General features: G+C 48.5%; 5 protein-coding genes across 5 annotated transcripts; 2 read left to right on the top strand and 3 right to left on the bottom strand.

Annotated features, from left to right (window-relative positions):
• Positions 1-908: 908 nt before the first annotated feature.
• On the bottom strand, positions 909-1523 carry LDX57_007759 (uncharacterized protein; the record flags this gene model as incomplete). Its single annotated transcript, XM_046089476.1, has 1 exon — positions 909-1523. The coding sequence occupies one exon, from the start codon at positions 1521-1523 to the stop codon at positions 909-911; it is 615 nt and encodes a 204-aa protein (XP_045945447.1).
• A 2318-nt stretch (positions 1524-3841) lies between these two features.
• LDX57_007758 (uncharacterized protein) lies at positions 3842-4406 on the top strand (the record flags this gene model as incomplete). The annotated part of the gene is made up of 2 exons (XM_046089475.1): positions 3842-4119; positions 4178-4406. 2 exons carry the CDS (start codon positions 3842-3844, stop codon positions 4404-4406), a joined length of 507 nt encoding a protein of 168 aa, XP_045945446.1.
• Positions 4407-6606: 2200 nt separating this feature from the next.
• LDX57_007757 (RING finger protein) lies at positions 6607-7868 on the bottom strand. The gene is made up of 2 exons (XM_046089474.1): positions 7060-7868; positions 6607-7009 (listed from the first exon to the last, which is right to left on the bottom strand). The coding sequence occupies exons 1-2, from the start codon at positions 7764-7766 to the stop codon at positions 6823-6825; spliced, it is 894 nt and encodes a 297-aa protein (XP_045945445.1). The 5' UTR covers positions 7767-7868; the 3' UTR covers positions 6607-6822.
• A 6830-nt stretch (positions 7869-14698) lies between these two features.
• Positions 14699-15835, top strand: LDX57_007756 (ankyrin repeat domain-containing protein; the record flags this gene model as incomplete). Its single annotated transcript, XM_046089473.1, has 2 exons — positions 14699-15015; positions 15131-15835. The coding sequence occupies 2 exons, from the start codon at positions 14699-14701 to the stop codon at positions 15609-15611; spliced, it is 798 nt and encodes a 265-aa protein (XP_045945444.1). The 3' UTR covers positions 15612-15835.
• Positions 15836-16085: 250 nt separating this feature from the next.
• LDX57_007755 (uncharacterized protein) lies at positions 16086-16498 on the bottom strand (the record flags this gene model as incomplete). Its single annotated transcript, XM_046089472.1, has 2 exons — positions 16086-16118; positions 16232-16498. The coding sequence occupies 2 exons, from the start codon at positions 16496-16498 to the stop codon at positions 16086-16088; spliced, it is 300 nt and encodes a 99-aa protein (XP_045945443.1).
• Between the last annotated feature and the right edge of the window lie 834 nt (positions 16499-17332).

Raw genomic sequence — 17332 nt, 5'->3', positions numbered from 1 at the left:
ATACACGCTGCAATCATTTCTGGATCTGCTCATTATATCAGTTGCTCTACAGGACCCCGCGGCAGGTATTGACAGACAGTCCTGAAGTTGCTCGCCCCAATATACTTTCCAGTTTGTGGGCTTATAAAATACTCGGGCAATGCTCATATTGCCAGGAAACAGTGACCAAACAAATAATAAGACGCAGCGAGGTGAGCCCATGACGTAAAGCATTGGTTTGGATAGAGATTACCCGGTAGTGCCCCTGCTGTTGCATAGTTGTAGCCGAGTTCACGAATAGCATTGCTATCACCAAAGCACGTTCATAAGGACTATTTCACTTGGTCCACTGGGCATCTGCTGGCTACACCCTACGCTTGTCATCCACAGTAGCACGCTGCCCTATAATAACAGATCACCATGAGCTCGACTCCAAGCTGTCAAATATGCTTGGAAACGGTTTGTACCCAAGGTTTGAAGGACAAGAGAGCAATGGGAGCAGCAGAAGTGAGGGAATCAAATATAGGCGCACTGTCTGCATATTTTTTAGTGTCTAACTGCCGTGGTAATTGACGTATCCCAGGGGTTGTCGCTACTCCCGTAATTCGAGCCTGAAGTGAAGCTGTCCGGCCACTCTCGCGTTTGGAGAGCCGCCCCGGAACTACGAAACGCACTACGGCAAGATTAGGCGCACGAGCCTGTGGGGAGTATGAATGAAAGAAGCAATAGAATGTGCCGAGTATAGGAATGCCTCTGCCCTCGGGGGTCTGGTAAATCCTCCCTGATCACGGATTGTCGAGGAGTACCCACCCAGAACTTGCATGCTACAGAAAAGGCGCTGCATACTGTGTAGCAGAATGAATAAGGCTGGCAATAGCCAATCCACATATGCTTCCCTTTGCATGAGGCTGTAGATTTCTCGTGCCTCCCTATTCTAGGCCCAAGAGCCTGCGTGCGTAGCGCATATCCGCATCCGAGATGTGATCTCCCCGCTGTAGATATAACATTATGTCCTCCATCGTAGCAGTAGCCGTTTTCACCCGCCACACCCGCCGCCCCAGGAGCCGCTTGACCTCGTGCAGAACATCCGACTCAAGACGGGGAAAGACGCCGATGAGCTGGTTGAGAGTGACGGGTCTCTCGTACGACGGCCCAGGCCAGAGCGACCGCCACCACCGTCGTTCCATTCGCATCGCCGCACTCCAAAGCCGATCAGTCGTAGTGTAAGGATATTGTCCAGCCGGGTCCCAGACATCCCATAATGAACGGAATCGACGATTGATGCTCCTACGCTGGGGGCTCGATACACCTAAGAGCCCTGCCAGTATATCCGGCGTGACGATGTGACGAAGCGTGCGATGCGATCCGGGGGCAGCCGGCTTTGGGCACTCCATCATGAGCCGATTGTGCTCCACCGCCCACTGGGCCAGTGCCATCTGTGTCGGACGGAGATCGGGCACCACACGCTGCAACCAGTCCACGGTAAAAGGCCCATAGATCCGGAGTCGTGCAAAGTTTGCCTCTTCGTACGTGAGACCCCACATTCGTTCGACCAGTGTGACCAACGTAAAGGAGGAATCCTGAAAGATTCGTGCTTCGTCGATCCACAGCTGCGCACACTCGAGCTGTGCTGGGGACAAGCATGGCAACACTATTCGGACATGATCCAAGACGAGTGGAGGACGTAGACTGGCCGATAATTCTGGTAAGGGTTGCGGAGAAGCTGTCATTGCAGTGCGCAAAAGTTAGTCCAGTAAACTCCAATACAGCAGCAAGGGAAGAACGTCAATTAATGTCAAGCCTTCAGCTGGCCATAGTACGGGCAGCTATGAGAGCAAGAGAAGTTTCAATCTTTAGCCTACATGGCTAGAAACTTAGCTATAAGAACAGCATTCTAATCTCGTGTTTACTCGCTGAAAAAGGCATAAAAAAGCGGGCTTTTCCAAAGACCATCTTTTCATGGAATAAGAATGCAAAGATCCCTGCCCGACTTCCTCGCGCGTGCAACCGGGCCTCTCGCCAAGTGCGCATAATCACGAAAGCGATGGACTGTTGAATGCTCAACGGAGGACATCCCCATCGGAATGCAAATAGAATATCCCTCTGTAAGAGCTCGTATCAAATTGGCACCCTTAGCTACCTCATTTGGGGCTTCGGTCATTTGGGGCTTTGGCTCGGTCATGAATGTTTTATTAGAGCTTTTGGATCTGCTGTCGAGCAGCGCCCAGCCCCTGTGTTGCATCAAATGGCTCGGGCCTAATAGTGAGGTCGCCTCTGCCCGGTCATGGTTCTAGCTTGCACATTCCCCGGTTAAGGTGCACGCAGTAGTTCCAAAGCAATTTTGGTCATCTGCGGCACTAGGAATTCCCCAATGAAGGAATCCTCAAGACCTGTCTCGCTAGTACGAATGCTCCCCAATCACGTTAGACCGCGATTTCTTTCTGCCCCTCATTGTCTGCAAGGCGTCGGGTCGGATTTTTCAGTCACTATGTGCTCCATTGTTTAACCGCGAAGTTCGCCGAAATTCCAAACTATGATGGTCCCCTCCGCTGCGCAGTGAGAGGTTCTTCTTGACATGGGCGCCAATGACTGGACAATGAGGAATGATCGCACTGCCCCTCTGTGAAATACATATACCAACTACCATAGGTAACTACCCTATTACGAAACATATTATAAACTGCCGGTCAAAGGTGTGTTTGATTGTGGTGGGTCTTTTCACAGGAGCCTGCATCTGCCCATATTCTTCCGTTCTCAATCGCTCCAGTTAAAGCAGGCCATGAGGCATCTCAATAGGAAGATGGGCTTTAGACCGCAGGGAATCAAGATTTGCGCCGCGATCTAACCGGCAAGTCTCTATCCTGTTGTCTTGATAGCCAATCCCATAGATGACTTTGGCGTCCAAGGACCTTCAGAGACGGCACTGGTGGTAACGTGATGTCGGCCGCACATGTCGGCCCATAATCCGCCGGTGTTTTGTGCACAGCCGGTTGGGGTCGTTCCCGTTGGATCCATCAATATAGAATCTCATTGCAGGCAGCCGGAAACTCACAATGTTACAGTCAGTTGGGGCAGGAATGTAAGGATGCGATCGATACGTGTAGATCCGGCCATTTGGCATCTCCAATATGGTCCAACTGCGGATCCCGTACAGCCGCCAGAAATCATTATGGCGACGGAGGAGATTATTGCGCCGTTTGCGAATTTGTTCCTGCTTCACCCGATTTTGTGAAGACACCATCTACGCATACCGCAGAATTATCGCAGGGTGGAAACGAGTGCACGAGCGTCCGGGCTATATAAATTCATAGCATTGTGGTTATGTGGGGACGGCTACCAGCCCGATAGTAATGGCCGTCTAGATTTAGATGCAGGCGGGTTGAATCGAAAGCTTCACCGTGCAATCAGGAAAAGAAAGAGGTCGAGTGGGCTTTTCCCAATTTTACCCTTTCGTGAATATTGAGGCCTGATGGCTGAGCGTCATTTGTACCAGACAATTGATTAAATCGTCTGCCGACTCTGGCACTGAGAAGGCTGCTACGCATGTCGCTCATGCTCATATGACCGGTACCGGAGGGTGGAAGGGAACATAGTATCCCCCCTCCCATTGTGCTGGGTTCAAATCTTGGACGCTAATACAATCACCAACAGCTCCTTACTATAGAGCCATCGGTATCGGTGACTCCCATATCTATCGTGTGCCGTTACAGTACGTTTGTCAATTTGACTCACGCACTATCCAACATATTATCAGATCCTAGACTGTTATTCTAGCTCAAGACATATGTCGCCCGGAACCCAACATCCAGTTCCCTTTGCCGGTCAAACTCGGTATATAGAGATGCTTTTAGAGGTAGATTACATGCCTTGGACGTACAACGCTATAGCCAGCATAGCACATTGGACCTTGCTCGCCGGGTATCTCATAGCCCCTGGGACGTTCACGGCTCTACAGAAGTCTGGTCAGGTCCAGAACGCTCTGGCAAAGGACCAAGTCGGACAGGCAGTGCTAAATACCATCCAAAACCCCCCACTTTTGGCGATTGCCTGTATCCTGTTTGTTGTGTCTACAGCAGCACTAGGGTGGCTCTACTGGGAATGGTGTAACAATTACATCTGGCTCGCTCATCGACTCTTCACGTAAGCGGCCCTTCCCTTTCCTGCTTTGCGTGAAGCGACGAGACTGACCCGAGCCCAGGCCCATCATCATGAACGCAGCTGCCGGGCTTGCCACTACTCTCATCAACATCTACACCGCGCGGGATGGTGATTGGTCTATCATGGCCTTGATCACCACTATCATAACCGGAGTCACGCTGGTGACGTCCTTCTCGCTGGCTATGGTATTCAAGTTTATCAAACTCAAAGAGGTGCAAGAAGCCCACGTGCGTGAAGTGTATCACAGTGGTCCAGAGCGAAATGCCTGAATCATGGGGCTCAGTGTTTCCGCCAGCAAACGGACGCACCAATTCTGTCCATTTACGTGCGGCGACTAGCCTTCCTACGTTGAAACTGTCCTTTTTGTCCTGCCAGTGAGCCAACTCCATTGCCTCTGTGGGCTTGGTGTTGCACGGTGAAAACAAGAAAATCGGCACATTGAGGGCTAAATAGAATAGCTTGACTTTAAGGAATAGCTGGCACTTCCTCCGAGGGCACAATTCATGAATATTGCAGTAACCTGCCTAGATGAACGCAAAAAAAGGCTCCCAACAATGTCTGTCCACTGCGGATCACCCGCTGACAGCACGGTTGCTTGGTCGATAAATCGCCGAAGTTTGGCCATGGCTTTTGAGGTTCCTAAGTTGTATAAATAGTATTACTTACAGAAGATTAGGATGAACAAGACCTTCATCGCCTAATTGCTTGCATATTCGATTATTAGTCATTCTTTTGATCAACCCGTCCAGCCATACCTTTTAATGCACTTCCCCAGATCACACATATATTACCATAAAAAGAAAAAATAAAAATAACAGCACAAGCGGCAATTTTATTGAAGAAATACAGCATTCACGCGAACATTAGAAGTGCACCCGTTTGATAGGGATAGACACACAATCTGTTTCAATGTCTCGACTATGACGAAAGAGAAATAATTTTGTCTTACCCACATATGGACCCGAGCGCTTAACTCTTCCCCTTTCAATATGCGACGGATTAGAAGCATAGATATAAGGAAGCCCGTCCGTCACCCAATTTCGACCTGGCCTATCGCTCCTTATGCTCCACGGCAAGTAAAATCTCATGCCTGAGAAGAGGAGAATGATGCCAGGCCCGTAATCTGCGAAGGTTGGTATAAAAGTCGAATCAAACTGGTCGAATACCTTAACATCAACATGATCACCACGTATTGTAGTGCTGAATTGGCCATTCGCGGCCGGGACTAAATCTGCAAACTCCGGGGGATACTGTTTGAATATTCGTTCTTCGCTTATAATCTTTATAAAATCAGAAAGCTCCCTGGTTCTTTCCTTGCTGCGCCCCCGGAATATGCGCCGCAATTTGGAAGCCTTCTGGGCATATTCTGCCGATCTGGGAGGGATTGCTATGACCCATACCTCCAACGGCCCAGGGGAGTGGTTGCTCGTTGCATAGTACCCAGTTGGGTCCCGAATCCGTTGATTCAGCAACGTGGTGTCGGGCCCCAGAATTAGAATCTGGCATCTCTCACGCTTCCAAGACTCGAATGTTCGCATTGTTCGGTCTATATCTCTAAGCGGATGAAGGAATGCCTGGTGTAATGACGGCGAAGGTTTGACATGAAGAGCTGCGAGCATCGCACTCACATCTGATGCTGATAGGGCGGTCATCAAACGGCGGGATATTTCGTAGAATCCCTCATGGGAAGCAAATTGCCTGAGCTGTTCGCCTGGGGACGGCTTTCCTCTGGTGGGATTTGGGTACTGAAGCGAAACTGACAACATTATAAGACTTCTTTTCTCATAGAGTATCATATCAGTTGCAAGGTTCACATGAGTCGAAAGGATATCGAGTACTCACAGGCTCAATGTAGATTGTAGATCTTTGAATCCAAAGTAATAACTGACGGAATATGCCGAACTCGAAAGCAAAGTGCCATGCCAGGCCAATGGGCAAGGTCGCTTTTATAATGTATCGCCAGCAAAGAATAGCCGACCCTTATTATCAGCCGCAAAAGAACTTGACGGTCACTAGTAATATAGCTTTGACTCTTCAGAACGGCCGGTTTTCTTCTAGGATCATCTAAATTTCTGGGAGCCTTAGCCTATTCTTGAGAACTTGAAACTCTTAGAGGGGATCATCATGGCCAGTAAAGCGGCCGGGAAAATGCTTCCCCATGGGCACTGGAGCACTAGGATACACCAGGTAGGCCGAATGTAACAGGATTCTTCCACGCCGTGCTGCCCGGTTCTGTCCATCATCTACGGGCCGGGCCAGAGAAGGTCGATGGCCGTAAAACTTAGCTTGTGAGGGGCCTTCCAAATACCCGCAAGCAGCCGAGGTGAGCTCATTGACGCGGCGTGCGCCGATGCTTTATTGTGCAGCCGATGGCCATGTAGCCGGAAAATCGGGGTAAACACGAGAGAGTCAGACAGATAATGATACTAAGCAACATAGTTGAGAGTTTGGTGAGATACTACAACAGCTAGCTTTGTCGTGACCTATGTACATTTCGCATGGATACAATTACTAATTCGTGATGGTATTGCCCATGAGAGGTAGGAACAAACTTAACGCTACTAGACTCGTTAGATGCTGTATGCTATATGTACATCGTTCATCTGATCCGACCGCCATCATACCATCGGGTTTATCCTGAAATCCAATGTATACACTCGGGGGGGGGGTTCCTCTTCATGAAAATCAGGATGGTGAATAGCGGTTAGGCTCTCTTCTCGACCGTTGAGATCGACGAGGTGGCACCGACAAATCCCCAGCGCTGGACTCTGATGGGATCTGGGCCGTCCTTTCCGCCCCTCGGACCTCCGACGGTCCGCGGTCTGCAGCCATGCCCGAGGTATATACGGCGTTGTACCGTCGTTTCTCTCGACTATGGGATTGTTAGCCGTAAGTTAGACGGTAAGGGCAGACAGTACTTACCAGACAGGACAGTATGAGTTGCCTCTTGGCAGAGACTGAAGCCATGACTCCATACAGGACAAGTGGATATGTGTTTTACATCGTTCGCAAGTCAAACTCACGGGCTCCTCCGGAGTTTGTATCTCTGTGCAGATGCAGCATGCCTGACTTGGCTGTCCCTGCCCAATGGACCGGAGGACCAACGATGCATCCCTGCCGTTTGGGGAGTTTGATGGCCCCAATATGACTTCGGCAGGCTGACTGGGGGAGACGCTGAATGGCACATCCTCCCGCCGCAGCACTTCGACGCTCATCTGTTGGGCTTCGGGCCGAGGAGGCGCGCTGTCGATCGTCATGGGGCTGGGCGGCTCGAGGGCGAGGTCAACAGGGTCATGACGGGAGCCGGTGGCGTGGCGGTCGGGGACGAGGACGGCTGGCCGTCGACGCTGATATTCGCGGAGCCATGCTTTGACAAGTGCCGGCGCCTGGTTTTGATGATTTCTCCGACATAGTAATAAGTGCGATACCTTGCTTAACTTTTGCTGGAGGACGCTCGGGCTAGGGGCGTGCTCGGCCAGGTCATCTAGAAACGTGAGGGCAAGATCCCTGGAGTCTCTTGCGACCTGGTTGTTGCACTTCTGTTTATCTTTTCGAAGTCCGATACATGTGGTGACAACCCTGGGGTCAGGGATGCCATAGGCATCAATCGGATCCCATGTAAATGCCATTGTGAAATATTGTCGGAACAGATGAAGTTGTAGTACTCCTAGACAAGAAATACCTTTCCGTCGATGCCAATAACCTCAGCTTTGTCCCTGGGAGGAGTACGGAATATATAATTTGGCCAAAGCTCTTTGTGGAAATGAATGCTCACGCCACGGCTCTCCGGAAACCGATAGATAGATCACAAGAGCGAGCATATTCCTGGGAGCCATATATCGGCTCAGTGGAATGTTGCAACTGCTCTCGGGGGTCTAGATTGAGTATCTTGGGGTACAATGAGTTCCTGCGATAGAGAAGTGCCTTCTTGCGTTTGCCCAGCCCATGGTGATTTCTTTGGCGCCTACAATGGCCGATTCTCATGCAAATTAGTCCAACATAAAATGGCACTCCAGCACGCTACGCCATGCTCGAAATAACCATCACTCCTGTGGCTGAATATTCGAGCTTCGCATCATGCCCTCTATGCAGGATCTTCTCAACTCGATCTATCCTTTACACCATGAACGATGTATCGCTTCCTCACCTGATGGTGTATGTCCGGGGCAGATCGATTCTATCAAGCGGGGCTTTGCGGAAAGAGAGCTGTCCTTGGCGAATCAGGCGTCAAACCCGAAACGCCGGGCGACAGGCTTCGAGAACGCAGCCAGGCTGATGATATGCGACCGCCATAAGGATACCTCAAGAGAGGCTCGAAGGGTTGCGCGTCAGTGGGAAGAGGAAGCAGCACAGAATTCCAACGCTACCATCCATCCGTCGCCAGCAAGCAACTCTCGTCATACAACCAGTCTCTATAAGGACCAATATTTATCGGCTTTATGACTAAAAGCTGTACGCGCCATTCAGCGGTCATCTAAATTCCAATGATCCTGTTACCCCACCACATCTAATTTGAAGTCCATGACCGGTTCGCCTCGATCAGCCCTTCTTACTTCTTCCACCGAACATCAGCGCTTCATCAAGCAAGAGTCTACCACATTTATACGTCGTCATTGTTTAATCATTGTTTACTGGCCACCTTTGAATTAAGCCAGGTGTGCTGAGGCCTTGGGCATAGGATCACCGAAAGGCATTGCGATCGATCGAAAACCTACAACATAGCCCGACATTTCTGGCGCTTCTTTCTACGACAGTCATAGCCAAACTATATTATTACGATCTCATTGGCGCAGTTCAAGTTTAAAGAGACTTACGGGGCGTTCGGAATGGACGTACAGAGGCATTCCTTCATGAGGATACCATACCATCTAGCCAACTGGATAGTCTAATGAGGTGGCGAACCGAGCAGAGAGCTTTTTTGTTATTTCGATGTATACTGTAATTAGCTTTACGTAGCAGGTGGGAGTAAATTGGGCGCGGATAAATTTGTTACCATTTACTTGTTATGCATGCCCTGGCTGAAAGGGCGATCATGTTTCGCAACCGCTTTTACCTGATCTACGTAAGACAAAGTTCTGAGTATACTGTATACAGCCCCGGGATTTTGATTTTATGCCAGATAGAGAAGCTTGTTCGAGATACAAAAGAGCCGAGCGTTCGTGGCTTTTTCAAACCCCACCTTGGGAGAGTAAATTCATCACGTATGGTACGATGGCCTAGCAATATAGTAAACAAAACACATTCATAAAAAGACATATATCCTTCCACATTCCGCCCACGGCCTTCTCTCCACCGTGCGAATGTGTACCGCCGCACGAGCGTAATTTCCGACTAAGCCGCAGTACTAGCGATATCTGAAATCAGGCCAGACATACCAAGCAGCATGTTTCAATTTGTTTGGCAGGCTAGTTGGGCGATGGAGCATGTGAGCGCCGTCGGCGTTCATATTCCGTATCCGCGTCCCTCCCCGTTTGGTATGCTAAGGATCGTGGCTCAGGTTGCTCTCTGTTCTCCGGGAGTGCCGGTCGAGGTAAACCGCTCTCTTCTAAAGCGACCTGGAGCCGTAAGGATAGCCATCGTGCACGACAGAAACACCTCGGCCGCTTCATTCTTTAAAGGCAAATTTTGGCAGCCAGGTCGATTCGATAGCGGTATAGCAGAATGGCAGCAGAAGTGTGGGAATGAGAATCGGTGGCAGAGTTGACCATTAACCGTCGCCCAGCTATATAACTTTGGCGACGTCGGTAATCGTTATCATATAGAATCAAGGGCGGGATGCTCAGAATCCTATGAAGGAAAGTGGTCAGTTTTGTGCGTCAGGCTCCTAGCTTTAACTAAGCAACACGCCATTCTCCCGCCTAGTAATCCCACATTAGCAGAATTGCGCATTGCTGCGCTCCCCATTGTCACACCTTCTAGCTGCCCTTTCGCGGCCCTCAGGTTTACCTTCAATCGTTTCCATTACTCGACCAATACATCTTCAGGAACCACCAAGCGCCATAGGTGACCGGTGAGTGCCAACAGGCCTCTTAATGTTGTAGTGTAATTAGACGAACACGGATCTGAGGCTCCCCCTACTTGCAGCAGAAGATGCTCTTGATTTTCTTTATAACACTGGTAGCTTTCTCCCGATGCCAGCACCCCTTCTACGGTTCGCTCTCCCAGCCAGAGGATAATCTCAAGTATATTTTAATACATTATCTAACTTCTCCTTCACCCTTGAGCTATTGACCCTAACCAACTATGGTCATATTGTAAGATGATTGCTGAGAACCTGCAAAGGATCAGACCCCTTGCCTGTGCCTCTCTGTCACCCTACGACCATTAGTACCAAGAGTTTCCAAAGTTCGACATGGAGTCTCCGGGGGAGGCATAAGAGGCCCCTAACCTTTTATTCCATGATATAATATGAAATCCCGCTGATAACGGTAGTCAAGGCACCTGGCGTGCAAGTAACTTATTTCTTGCTTCAATTGGTCAACCGTGTTGACTAATTCGATCTGCTCTTGGTTCAGCTTCTCAATCCTTCCAGCTGACTCCATCAAGGCTCGCTCTCTTTTTGCATTAAGCTTCCTGTTGTTCCGACATCTCTGCGATGCAGCTCTGTTTGCTTCCCGCTTTGCAGTCGAACTTGATGGGATGAACTGGCAAGGTATTGAGGGTCCAGACATTTGTAACCTATAAACAGTCTCTTTCAGTATGTTTCGTTATTAGCCGAAATTCAATCCTTACGGTGTCAAATTGGCCAAAGTGTGTTGAGTTAAATCATAGAGCTGTAGGCACCAGCGAGCTGCTGAATCCGTGGAAAGAGTATGAAGTGAGCCTTTCGCCGTTTATATAACTACCTTAATCTGCGGGGATGTGTTCCTTGTTTACATTCCACCGTCAGCGGAGCAGAGACGATGGAGCGCTATACTACATTGCGTCGACTCAGCGAAGGCGCCCCGGTTAGAGGGATAAAGGTGTGTTCTTAGGATATTAGCATGCGTTCCGGAAATAAAGGGTTTTCACAGGAATTACAAGTCTGCTATTGGGCAAGCGAGATATGCTGAGACTCGCAGACCGAAATCTTTGCGTTTTTCTCTCCAGTCATGACAGGGTTCTTTCAACGATACTTCTACTAGAACCAATCCTTTGGCAAATCTAGTAGTAATAGAATATCCCAGCAAGTGCGCGAGAAAATAGTCTAACTTAAGGATAGCGATCCTTATAGACTCTTTACGGCGTTGGCAGCTTCGAAAAATATACTCCTTAGGCGGCTATCTTAGGGGGGGCGCAGAGGAGCTCAATCAGCCTGACCGTTGTCATGAGACTGCAGATAATAGAAACTCGTTTGCTCTACGCCCAACGCTAATGAATTGGCAATGACGCACTGGTCTCGTGGATCGTTTTGTAAAATTGTCACAGAAGCATATAGAAACGGGCACACTACGACACAGATAGAGTTTCGAATTAGAATTACGACGTAAATCCTATACTGTATGAGATTCTGCTTGAAAATTGGGAGTAAAAAAGTTATCTTTATTATATCGGCCTCCTGATCTACTGGGATAGCTTCGGGCTCCACAGTATCAGAATCTCAGGCAAGCGGGAGACAATAGTTCCGGCTTAATGCAATCATGTCCTTGTGATTCGCCTACATATCAGAAGTCTACTGCACAGCCTGCCTTCTTCCACTACACAGACATCCAACCTGCGTCTCGGGAGGAAAGCTCGATGATTGCGCCCGGCTTGTATCTGCGCTAGATGCATAGCAAGCTCGCGACCAAACTGAACCTGAAGTCTCAGCAGCGCCCGCAGGGCGCTGACTCGTATCCTCAGTTCGTTGGCGTCGGATCCCACAGACAAATTGGAGAAACCCCTTTTGGAAACGGACGATGGCCGAGGTGATGAAAACCAAGATGGCAACACTATTTTGATGGGACCGTAACCGCATGTCACAGGAGAAGGATAGGAAATAGCGATTAAGTGATTGATTGAGAGTTAATAGACGCAAGCTCCTGTTTAGTCTATATGTTGCCACAGCTAACAGGAGAATCTTTCCGAATATAGTTCTGCAATTCCCCTGGTAAAGGCTTAAAGGAATGGGCAAGAACGAAAAGAAAAAGGGAAGTCGAGTGGTGCGTTGCGACCGTTCAGGTTAAATAGAGTGCCAGTCTAGGTCCGCATCTACAGCTACTACCTAACGTAATTCCCGGGCGACCCGCCCACCTCATCCAGAATCCGACCGCATTAGCTATCATTAGTCTCTAACAGCCACCATGACCCCAAAATTGCTTCAATCTCATCAAAATCTCGTTGAGCAAGAGGGCAGAATCCAACTTGCAATTACAGCTTTAAAAGAAGGCAAAATCCGTACTATTCGTCGTGCAGCAACAGTTTATAATGTTCCCCGGTCAACACTCCGCGATCGCATGGCATGTCACCAATTTCGCGTTGAATCGTGTACCAACAGCCTCAGGCCCTCTGAAACTCAGGAAAATACACTTATCAAATGGATAGAGTCGTTAGACGCGCGCGGGCCCCCCTCCCCCCGCCTCGCCATTCACACGTGCAGAGAGTGGTTGGGTTGATCCTTGAGGCAGAGGGGGCCTCCTCATCCATTTCTATCGGCAAGAACTGGGTTACTGGCCTCAGAAAACGCCGCCCCGAGATCAAATCGCGCTTTGCAAGAAGACATAACTACAAAAGAGCCAAATGTGAGGATCCAAAGGTCATACGGGAGTGGTTTAATACCCTACAAGAAGCTCGATTGCAGTATGCGATCGCGGACGAAGATATCTATAACTTTGACGAAACTGGCTCCGCAATGGGTTTTATTGCAACAAGAGTAGTAAGCAGGGCTTTTATGCCTGGAAAACCACATCTCATACAGCCAGGCAAGCGCGAATGGGTGACAACGATTGAATGTGTCAATGCAAAGGGGTGGGCGATACCCTCTACTATCATTTCCAAAGGAAAAGTTCATATTGAAGCATGGTTTCAAGAGACCACGGGCTTCCAGTTGACTGGAGAATCGAATTAAGCAAAAATGGATGGACAGCAGACGATATAGGCCTGCTGTGACCCCAAAAAAGTCTTCATTCCTGCAACTACAGGGTGTACAGTTGGCCATTATCGACTACTTATTCTTGACGGTCATGGTAGCCATTTAACTCCAGATTCTGACAAAGCTTGCAGTGACCACAACATCATTCCTCTTTGCATGCCTGCTCACTCTTCGCATCTTCTTCAGTCTCTTGATGTAGGCTGTTTTGGTCCTGTGAAACGGGCATATGGTGGTTTAATTGAAGCAAGAAGCCGCCTGGGATATAACCATATTGTTGGCCGTCTCTCTAGACGTAATTTCTAGTAATGTACCCGTAGGAATATCGGATGATGAAGGTCTGATTCTTTCAATCTAGCTGCAAACGGTGGTTTAAATACATGAAGAATAATGAGCAATCTAGGAAAAGGCAACTAGAAGAATATAACTTTTAAACCATGGAAATAACAGGAAAATCTACATAATCCTCGGGGATTGGTAGTTACCCATACCGATGTCCGGAATAGGAAGGTCTCCTATGTAACTAGCGGTCACATACGGTTGACACATATCGATAAACTTGACTTCTTATCAGCGTATCCCAACGCTCACCGCGAGGTCTTTAAGACCTCTAATATTCAAGGCGGCTTTGCTGCAGCGGGTATAAAGCCATTTGATCCGCAGAGAGTACTGGAAAAGTTGTATATTTCACTGGCTACGCCAACCCCCCCCCCCAGCCTTGGAGTGGCATCTACAAGCTCCTCAACGCTCACGACGCCGCATGCAGTTCGTCAGCTTAAGCGTCAAGCCTCTTCGGTCAAAAAGCTCTTAAAAAAAGGGATCCCAGAGCCCTTCTACATCGTTAAAACATGCACTACAGCAAATAATTAAGGGCTATGAAATTGCTTTATACAACGCCGCAAAGCTAGCTAAGAAAACCATGATCTCCGCGCTGCAAATGAGAACGAGAAGCAGAAAAAGAAACGGTATAAACGAAAAATGGCTCCTACAGAAGGCTTTTCAGTACAGGAAGGTAGAGATCGCGTGGCGTTGAGAATTAGTCAATTAGATATAGAAGAATAGTCAATTAGATATAGGAGAGGGCGCCTCGACGAGTTCTGCACCTCGATCTACGGACGCGCCAAGACGCGCTCCACCACCAAGGTGCTCTAATTGTCATATTATAGGACATACAAGAACTAGTTGCCCTACACGAGTAGACCGCTAAAATTAAATAAAAATCGCGTTGTCGTGTAGTTGCGAATAGCTTCATGTTCTGTAGGCAGTCGGTTCTGGAGGGGGGTGGGCGGGTCGCCCGGGAATTACGTTATGTAACTAGTCGCTGACTAGTTAACTACGCAATCAGTCTCTGCTTAGCTTGTAGAAGGTTATAAAAGGCCTCCGTCCCCTGCCCGTCCCCTGGACGGAGTATGCAACAGGCGAGCTGCGCCACAAGTAAGTAAGTATTTGTCCGATTATAAAGCGAACTAACCAAATGCCGACTAATGACCCTAGTTCTGTCATAGACTCTTCACTATGTTACCGCTTACGCCTGTCAAACCGCTTATAGAAACTGCCTTCTATGAGGCCTGTTCGGCTGGTACATTAGAAGAAGTTATCCAATATGTGGAACATCAAGGTTGTACACCAGAAGCGCTTCGGCATGGCCTAATCAAGTCCGCCAAAAACGGTCAGCTGGCGATTGTTAGGTACCTCCTCGACAAGGGTGCGAAGATTGATCAAGTTGTCACGATGAAGGCTGCAGAGGGACGATGTCTCGAAGTCTTCCAGGCATTGTGCGACCATGGATGGGACGTGAATGAGCCAACTTTGTTTGGCAAAAATATCCTGACGTTAGTATATTCCATCCTATCCCATTTCATTTTCTCACATTAGCTGCCCCCGAACACCCAATTCAGACATCACATCGAACCTTTCTAAGATAAGTAGGAACTAATCAATCTTCAGTCTCGCCATTGATGATGAGAAACTGATTCGATGGCTCCTTGACATGGGTGCTAACCCCAATCATGGAGCTGCTCTTTTCAGCTCAGGGGTTAGCAGAGAAACTGATGCCAAGTCGGGCGAGGTGCTGAACGCAGCTGCTGAAGGGGCCTCTGTGGCAGTGCTAAATCTACTTCTAGAACGGGGTGCCCAGCTAGAAAGAAGCTATCCTCTCCATTTCGCCGCTAAACGTGGACGAGTTGATGTGATTCAGCGTCTATTAGAGCTGCACGTGGATATCAACGGCTTTGATGAGCTACGTGGACCCTATAAGATTGGTACTCCTTTGCACTATGCCGCCAGATTCTGTCATGCTGAGACAGTACAGTATCTGTTGGATAAAGGCGCCGATCCAAACAAAGCTGGCCTAGAGAGTCTTTTGCGGGAGGCAGAACCCTCTGTGGAGATAACTGAGATTATCAAGAACTGGATAACACAAGGATAGCTATACAAACTACCAACAAACAGGCCACATATTGCTCTAGGATCAACGTGCTACCCTCGGAAGTTTGGATCAAGCGTGCAAATCAATAATTGAAGACTCTGCTGGGAGTGTCTTTATTATGCCGTATATTCGCTAGCTAGGATTTCTATTGTTCTAGTGTCGCCACTTGCCCACGTATAATTATGGAGTCTTTGGTGATAAATTCATGTCCACGCGATTAAGCCATCAAAAGAAAGAAATCTTGGTAGCGGTGAGAATATTTTCACGAAAAGCGCGCTGTTTCGGAAGAATGTAACCCAGGCATTATGCAAGCAATTAGTAAAGTTTCCGCCCTTCTCTCTCTTGATATGTAGTTGGCATTTTGTAGTTTATCTACTCTAATTTGAAAACTGGACATGCAGTGATATCGAATGTTGCTGTTCAGAACCACTGTAGATAGAATTTTTATAGATTGCAATGGCGCGGAAGCCCCATTCAGTACATTATATAACAGTCCATTTGTCGATTCTATTCAAAAGCGTCCATTAGCAATTATCAAAATTTCATAACCGACGAAAAGAAAGTGAAAGAAAGGGGGGAGAGGAGAAGACAAAAAGGATCGTAGGCTATCTTAAACATACCGGAAGGCTGTCAGGAATGTCGAACAAGCTACCTAAGAAATTGATGCCGGGTATGATGTCAAGGAATTCCTTGAGCTGCTCTAGGGCACTCCCATAATCCCAATCGCCAACTTCACAGTAAGGGGGCGTTTGACCTTTCTCTGTTCCCGAATCATGCTTGGTATCAAAACTAAACCCATTGACCTGAAAGAGTAATTGGGAATGGTCCACTGGCATGGGGTGCGCAGGAACCCCTATGGGCGTTCGCTTGTAATTGGCATCGTACATAAAGGATGCCTCGATAGTTATTGAACTTTGTGGATAATTCAAAACCGGGATGGTAAGATTCTCACCGAACCTGACCCGGACATCCTTTGTGCGGTTTGCAACAATGACGCCATCAGTATCTTTCATTACTGCTCCAACATACGCGATAGGTGCCACCGCCGCTGTCTCCCAGGCTTCGTAAACGTGCAAAGTAGCCGTCCCAGGCTGAGGATGGAGTGTCTCCACGATGCTAGAATCGCCCCCACATTCGATTATGCTGAGACCCTCCGAGTACGTCGAGGAGGGCTTCGGACAGTATGTAATAATCATGCTTTCGGTGCGAAAGAATGGTGTTATTGTTGTTTCTCTGGCGGTAGAGCTGATTTGCGTTGCTGATATTCTCGGCGGAGCAGTCGTATAGGCACAGAGATTTGCACCAGATTGGCTAGACATCGTCGAGGCATAGTACGTGGAAGTTTTGTAAGTGCAAACACACGCTGGCTCATCCACGTCTGGTCCAGCCCTTGGTTTTACGTTAGCAGTACGTTGCATGGAAATGAAGCTGGGATAACGTACTTAATAAAACAGGGGGGTGTAGTCTCTGATAGTGACATGGAGGTCGTGCTTCCCGTCAAAGGTGTAGGCCTTGATTGAGCTGACATACCGGGAGCTGCGCCCGATATCTCTGAAGAGACTTCGGATGCCTGTGTTGATAGGGTCTTCGACTGTTTTGGGAAAGCCGAAAACGAATTTTGCGTAGTTAAAACAGTCGGGCTTGATACGTAGTTGGGCCCAGGCTTCGTAATGGTTGCCACGGCTGACCTAGTTGATGTAGGCCTCACGGTGCCTTCTGTG

This window comes from Aspergillus melleus, assembly GCF_016097325.1.
Source record: "Aspergillus melleus strain CBS 546.65 chromosome Unknown contig4, whole genome shotgun sequence".
Lineage (NCBI taxonomy): Eukaryota > Fungi > Ascomycota > Eurotiomycetes > Eurotiales > Aspergillaceae > Aspergillus > Aspergillus melleus.
Note: the sequence above shows the minus strand (reverse complement) of the source record. Positions and strands in the feature narration are given on the sequence as shown.

Coding starts and splice junctions, on each gene's coding strand:
- LDX57_007757 (XM_046089474.1), bottom strand. CDS start 7,766: ATGGCATTTACATGGGATCCGATTGATGCCTATGGCATCCCTGACCCC. Junction 7,010..7,059: donor AACTCATACTGTCCTGTCTG/GTAAGTACTGTC, acceptor ACAATCCCATAG/TCGAGAGAAACGACGGTACA.